At 41.9% G+C, this 7,511-nt stretch overlaps 1 protein-coding gene across 1 annotated transcript; it reads left to right on the top strand.

Moving 5' to 3' along the window:
- Nucleotides 1-319: 319 nt before the first annotated feature.
- LOC124011628 (neurogenin-1-like) lies at nucleotides 320-2,141 on the top strand. The gene is made up of 2 exons (XM_046325085.1): nucleotides 320-601; nucleotides 725-2,141. Exon 2 carries the CDS (start codon nucleotides 735-737, stop codon nucleotides 1,401-1,403), a length of 669 nt encoding a protein of 222 aa, XP_046181041.1. The 5' UTR covers nucleotides 320-601; nucleotides 725-734; the 3' UTR covers nucleotides 1,404-2,141.
- Nucleotides 2,142-7,511: the final 5,370 nt, after the last annotated feature.

Genomic DNA, 7,511 nt, shown 5'->3' on the forward strand with positions numbered 1-7,511 from the left:
TGTTTATTTCATTTCGATATATAAGAAATGCCGTTTGCTTTTACATATTCGGTTCCATAGGTTTATAGACCGAGTCTTGGACAGAAGATAAACTAAGGTATTTTTTGGAGCGTGCCCTTGCTTCGGGGGGCGAAGCGCTCCGTGATTTGCTCATCTTCTTCTTTCTTCTAACTTTAAAGGTTTAACTTAAAGTGGGCTTGGTGTTTGGTCCAGGGATGGATAGCAACAGTGGTGCTCGCGTGGCTGGGCAGCGGTCCACTGCTCTCATTGGACGGTCGTGATTACAGGCACGCTTCGAAGCGCGAACAAATAACAGGCATACATTATGCTAATGAGATGGCAGTGCGGCACGGGGCAGACCTGATGCACCCCATTCATCCATCCTTCACACAAATGCCAGCGCGAGAGGTGTACGACCATTGTCTGACCAGGGTATATAAGGTATCTGAGGCCAGTCGTGTGCCAGGCTCATTCGCTCACACGAGCTGATTCAAGCGCAAGAGCAAGACGCGTGCCTTGTACTCATCATACAAACTACTTTTCGGACTTTGGCTCCTTGAAAGACAACTGATACTGTACCTTCTCCAACCAGATTACTAAGGTGGGTTTCGTTCTGCTCCCAGAGTCCTTCGCCATTGCCTTGACTAGGCCTGCTTTCCAAACTTGACCATGCGCTCTTGCATTTACAGTGTTTAACCCATTCCCTCTCCTCTTATTTCTGCAGGAAAAACATCATGTGCACCGCAATGGAGACCGTTTACTCTGACATGGACAGTTCGAGCTGCGACTACTTTATGCAAGATGACGAAGATTCGTGCAGCAGCATGCACGCTTCCTCCCCTTCATCCTCCATCGGCAAGCCCGCCTCCCCGGCCAGCGACAGCCAGGGCTCGTGCTCTACGGATCTGGCACAGAAGAAGAGACGCAGAGGCAGAGCGAGGAACGAAGCCACCGTTCACGTGGTAAAGAAGAACCGGCGCGTAAAGGCAAATGACCGCGAGAGGAACAGAATGCACAGCCTGAATGACGCTTTGGAGACCCTCCGGACCGTTCTACCGGCGTTCCCCGATGACAGCAAACTCACCAAGATCGAAACTCTGCGCTTCGCTCACAATTACATCTGGGCACTCTCCGAGACCATACGCATCGCGGATATTGAACAGCGCCAGAACAAGTCACGGGCTGATGCGCCTCTCTTGCTTCCCAACTTGCGCGTGATGGACGCCCCGAGTCCGGGCAGCGATGCATGCTCCTGGAGCTCCAGCGCGTCCTCCTCTTCCTCCTCTCCGTCTTATTGCACTTCAAGCTCCAGCAGCCCAGCTGCACAGAATGACTATGGGTGTTTCCAGACTGATGTTCGACAGTACAGCTACCACAACTTTGTACCAGGCATGTCCTACTAACTGAACTAAAGCCTTACCACAAACTTTTGTAGACTGCGAGATTGTTACAATAGAGTGATATCAGAGTAATAACTGAGTGCCTACTTCAGTTAGTCTGTTGAAAGGGAAAAAACTGAATGATATCACTGTTTGCCTTAACCCATGTCTCTGTGGGTGTGTTTTATACCGTTTGTTTCCTTTTCCTATTTTTACATGCTCTAATTTACATTCGGGTTGAACATTAATGTAATTTAGTCGACTTTTCTAAGTTGCGTATGATTGTTTTGTTAGACGTTTAATATTCTTCAAAAACATTTGCACTTTTTTTTCCAGCGCATACGATTCCTACTAGAAGCCCACTTCACAGATCTTGACCTTAACCTCTATTAGACGAGTATTATCACTAAAAAGAAGAAGACAGATTTGCTTTTGTAGACTGAGGTGAAAAGTCAATTTTACAATTAGTAGAGCGATAATGCAGAAAAACGAGCGTGGAAATTCAGTTTCACCGCTCTGACAATAGAGTGAAAGGCCGTCAGAAGACAAGGACCTGGCTTCATACATTATGGAGATTGACCCCCTGAAAACTGCAATCCTGTTCAATAGAAAGCCTCAATCCCACGAAGGGGCTACGTTTTTAACATTTGTATTTATTCAAGTTTCGCCTGTCATAATGTATTTTGTATATAAATATACAAAAATATTCTATTTACATGAAAAGTGTGTGAACCATTTTTCTACAAATAAAAATATAACTTTAAAAAACATATTTCTCAGTGTTTGGACTCTTCAAATGTTTCTTAGTTGCTTAGAGTCGAACACTCAATGCGTGCTGATTATCGCACTGATAAAGCGCATCGCAAACCCATTAGCACAACAATCATTGTCATAATTATGACATGAATTACAAGAGCAGTTAGTTTCCTCGCGTGGCCTGTTCATGAAACAAAGAGGTGTGATTAATAAGATAACGGTTTTAGAGAGAGCAGCTCATCACCCATGACAACCATCAGCACTGTTAAGTGGATCATCTTCTGGGACTTTCAACAGGCAAAATAGCTCATTCTAAGATTGTTAATGTGGTTAATGTGGCAAAATAAAATCTGACTATATATATATATAAACTGTAGAAGGCAGATTAAAATAAATATTCAAAATTTTACACTTTACACTGATAAATTCCATCGCATCCCGTTTGGAAAATGTATTGATGTCTTTGCATGTGTAGTACCAGTTTATGACATTTTCATTGGAAAGCTTCTATAGAATGTTCTTCTCCCAAACCAGATATCAATTTAAAGAGGTTTTCCTTCGAGGTTTTGTTGTTGTTGTTGTAATCATCCATCCCGCCCGGGATAATTGTTATTTCTGAAGGGATTCAGGTGAAATTCTCCAGTTGGAGGTTCGGCGGCGTGAGGTCCTGCACGTGTCGGGGATAGACGGGATAGACGAGCATCATAGGAATGCTGCCAGCCCTACGGGGACAAGCACCTGCCAATTTACATGAAGAAAAAATAAAATAAAAAAATCGAGAGGATGTCAGCCTGCCAAGGACCAAATAAAATCATCTCACTATTCAGCTCTCCTAGTGGAGTTGTTGTCGGATGTACGTCTTTCACCAAGACACAATTAGGCGTCACATTCCCCCCACTAACTTGAATTTAATTCAACAGACGTTTTATACAAGGTTGAATAAACATCAAGTTATTTTCTGGGGATTCGTGTGTAGTTAGTCGGATACTGTAATGCAATGCCATCTGTTTCTGGGTGGTGTTAAAGTAATGGGTCCATGGGCCGCGTCAGTGGTGGCACGTTATTGTGTACACGCTATGTGAATATAAGTCTTTGTTCTTATGCAGGAGGCCATAAGCAATAGGACCACCAGGATTAACCGACGCAGAGCTCCTGCACCTGCAAGCTAATTATCACCAGTCAGCCCTATGCAGTCCAAAATACTGTTTTAATTGGATTATTGAAATTATCATTATCAAACCAAAAACCAGCATCGGTATTACTAATACCCCTTACACAATATTAGTTTTTAACTGAATGTGTTGTTCCATAATGTGGTAGAAGAAGAAGAGAAGGGCATCTGAATATGTTGTTCCATAATGTGGTAGAAGAAGAAGAGAAGAGAAGGGCATCTGAATATGTTGTTCCATAATGTGGTAGAAGAAGAAGAGAAGAGAAGGGCATCTGAATATGTTGGTCCTTAATGTGGTAGAAGAAGAAGAGAAGAGAAGGGTATGTGAATATGTTGTTCCATAATGTGGTAGTAGAAGAAGAGAAGAGAAGGGTATCTGATATGTTGTTCCATAATGTGGTAGAAGAAGAAGAGAAGAGAAGGGCATCTGAATATGTTGTTTCATAATGTGGTAGAAGAAGAAGAGAAGGGCATCTGATATGTTGTTCCATAATGTGGTAGAAGAAGAAGAGAAGGGTATCTGAATATGTTGTTCCATAATGTGGTAGAAGAAGAAGAGAAGGGCATCTGAATATGTTGTTCCATAATGTGGTAGAAGAAGAAGAGAAGAGAAGGGTATGTGAATATGTTGTTCCATAATGTGGTAGAAGAAGAAGAGAAGGGCATCTGAATATGTTGTTCCATAATGTGGTAGAAGAAGAAGAGAAGGGCATCTGATATGTTGTTCCATAATGTGGTAGAAGAAGAAGAGAAGGGCATCTGAATATGTTGTTCCATAATGTGGTAGAAGAAGAAGAGAAGGGCATCTGAATATGTTGTTCCATAATGTGGTAGAAGAAGAAGAGAAGGGCATCTGAATATGTTGTTCCATAATGTGGTAGAAGAAGAAGAGAAGAGAAGGGCATCTGATATGTTGTTCCATAATGTGGTAGAAGAAGAAGAAGAAGAGAAGGGTATCTGAATATGTTGTTCCATAATGTGGTAGAAGAAGAAGAAGAGAAGGGTATCTGATATGTTGTTCCATAATGTGGTAGAAGAAGAAGAGAAGAGAAGGGCATCTGAATATGTTGTTCCATAATGTGGTAGAAGAAGAAGAGAAGGGCATCTGATATGTTGTTCCATAATGTGGTAGAAGAAGAAGAGAAGAGAAGGGCATCTGAATATGTTGTTCCATAATGTGGTAGAAGAAGAAGAGAAGGGTATCTGAATATGTTGTTCCATAATGTGGTAGAAGAAGAAGAGAAGGGCATCTGATATATTGTACCATAATGTGGTAGAAGAAGAAGAGAAGGGTATCTGAATATGTTGTTCCATAATGTGGTAGAAGAAGAAGAAGAGAAGGGCATCTGAATATGTTGTTCCATAATGTGGTAGAAGAAGAAGAAGAAGAAGAGAAGGGCATCTGAATATGTTGTTCCATAATGTGGTAGAAGAAGAAGAGAAGAGAAGGGCATCTGAATATGTTGTTCCATAATGTGGTAGAAGAAGAAGAGAAGGGTATCTGATATGTTGTTCCATAATGTGGTAGAAGAAGAAGAGAAGGGTATCTGATATGTTGTTCCATAATGTGGTAGAAGAAGAACAGAAGGGCATCTGAATATGTTGTTCCATAATGTGGTAGAAGAAGAAGAGAAGAGAAGGGCATCTGAATATGTTGTTCCATAATGTGGTAGAAGAAGAAGAGAAGGGTATCTGAATATGTTGTTCCATAATGTGGTAGAAGAAGAAGAAGAGAAGGGTATCTGATATGTTGTTCCATAATGTGGTAGATGAAGAAGAGAAGGGCATCTGAATATGTTGTTCCATAATGTGGTAGAAGAAGAAGAAGAGAAGGGTATCTGATATGTTGTTCCATAATGTGGTAGAAGAAGCGAAGAGAAGGGCATCTGAATATGTTGTTCCATAATGTGGAAGAAGAAGAAGAGAAGGGCATCTGAATATGTTGTTCCATAATGTGGAAGAAGAGAAGAGAAGGGCATCTGAATATGTTGTTCCATAATGTGGTAGAAGAAGGAGAAGGGCATCTGAATATGTTGTTCCATAATGTGGTAGAAGAAGAGAAGGGTATCTGAATATGTTGTTCCATAATGTGGTAGAAGAAGAAGAAGAGAAGGGTATCTGATATGTTGTTCCATAATGTGGTAGAAGAAGAAGAGAAGAGAAGGGTATCTGAATATGTTGTTCCATAATGTGGTAGAAGAAGAGAAGAGAAGGGCATCTGAATATGTTGTTCCATAATGTGGTAGAAGAAGAAGAGAAGGGTATCTGAATATGTTGTTCCATAATGTGGTAGAAGAAGAAGAGAAGAGAAGGGCATCTGAATATGTTGTTCCATAATGTGGTAGAAGAAGAAGAGAAGGGCATCTGAATATGTTGTTCCATAATGTGGTAGAAGAAGAAGAGAAGAGAAGAGAAGGGCATCTGAATATGTTGTTCCATAATGTGGTAGAAGAAGAAGAAGAGAAGAGAAGAGAAGAGAAGAGAAGGCATCTGAATATGTTGTTCCATAATGTGGTAGAAGAAGAAGAGAAGAGAAGGGCATCTGAATATGTTGTTCCATAATGTGGTAGAAGAAGAAGAGAAGAAGGGCATCTGAATATGTTGTTCCATAATGTGGTAGAAGAAGAAGAGAAGAGAAGGGCATCTGAATATGTTGTTCCATAATGTGGTAGAAGAAGAAGAGAAGGGCATCTGAATATGTTGTTCCATAATGTGGTAGAAGAAGAAGAGAAGAGAAGGGCATCTGATATGTTGTTCCATAATGTGGTAGAAGAAGAAGAGAAGGGAAGGGCATCTGATATGTTGTTCCATAATGTGGTAGAAGAAGAAGAGAAGAGAAGGGTATGTGAATATGTTGTTCCATAATGTGGTAGAAGAAGAAGAGAAGGGCATCTGATATGTTGTTCCATAATGTGGTAGAAGATGAAGAGAAGAGAAGGGCATCTGATATGTTGTTCCATAATGTGGTAGAAGAAGAAGAGAAGGGCATCTGAATATGTTGTTCCATAATGTGGTAGAAGAAGAAGAGAAGAGAAGGGTATGTGAATATGTTGTTCCATAATGTGGTAGAAGAAGAAGAGAAGGGCATCTGAATATGTTGTTCCATAATGTGGTAGAAGAAGAAGAGAAGGGCATCTGAATATGTTGTTCCAACATTTGATAAAATCTGGCAGCCTTTCCTCTCCTACTTGGACGAGTCGGCGCTGTGAATTTGTACTTATTAACGCACTCTCAATGGTAAAATGTTTATCTACCTTTGGGCAGCGTGTGCTGGCCCTACCACCCGAGCAGTTGGGAGGGGGGGGGGGGAATAGGGGATGGGGGATAGGGGGGACATCTTCCCTCTTTCTTTCTACGTGTCCTTGTTTTGTATGTCGTGTTCTGTATTATTTGTTCTGCACCCAGAACTCTGGGTCTTGTTGTTCCTGTATGCTCTTTTATGTTTAGATAAGAATTGTATACCTGTCATGTATACCTATACACCATTCTTGTGTGTGTTTAATAAAAATATTTGAAACAGGAAATAACAGAACCGAGAAATGTGACAGAGGAGACATGAAAGGCGCACTTCTCAGCCTTCACGTAGAGACAATTCTCTAAAAGGCGTTGGAGTACACGTCGAACGTGCTGAACATGAATCTCGAGTGACGGTGAAAAAATCAGGATATCGTCAAGGTAGACAAAAACAAAGATGTTCAGCATGTCTCTCAGTACATCATTAACTAATGCCTGAAAAACAGCTGGAGCATTAGCGAGACCAAACGGCAGAACCCGGTACTCAAAATGCCCTAACGGAGTGTTAAACGCCGTTTTCCACTCGTCCCCCTCTCTGATGCGCACGAGATGGTAAGCATTACGAAGGTCCAACTTAGTAAAGAACCTGGCTCCCTGCAGAATCTCGAAGGCTGACGACATAAGGGGAAGCGGATAACGATTCTTAACCGTTATGTCATTCAGCCCTCGATAATCCACGCAGGGGCGCAGAGTACCGTCCTTCTTCTTAACAAAAAAAACCCCGCTCCGGCGGGAGAGGAAGAAGGCACTACGGTGCCGGCGTCGAGAGAAACAGACAAATAATCCTCGAGAGCCTTACGTTCGGGAGCCGACAGAGAGTATAGTCTACCCCGAGGGGGAGTGGTCCCCGGAAGGAGATCAATACTACAATCATACGACCGGTGAGGAGGAAGGGAGTTGGCTCTGGACCG

This window comes from Oncorhynchus gorbuscha, linkage group LG23, assembly GCF_021184085.1.
Source record: "Oncorhynchus gorbuscha isolate QuinsamMale2020 ecotype Even-year linkage group LG23, OgorEven_v1.0, whole genome shotgun sequence".
In the NCBI taxonomy this organism is placed as follows: domain Eukaryota; kingdom Metazoa; phylum Chordata; class Actinopteri; order Salmoniformes; family Salmonidae; genus Oncorhynchus; species Oncorhynchus gorbuscha.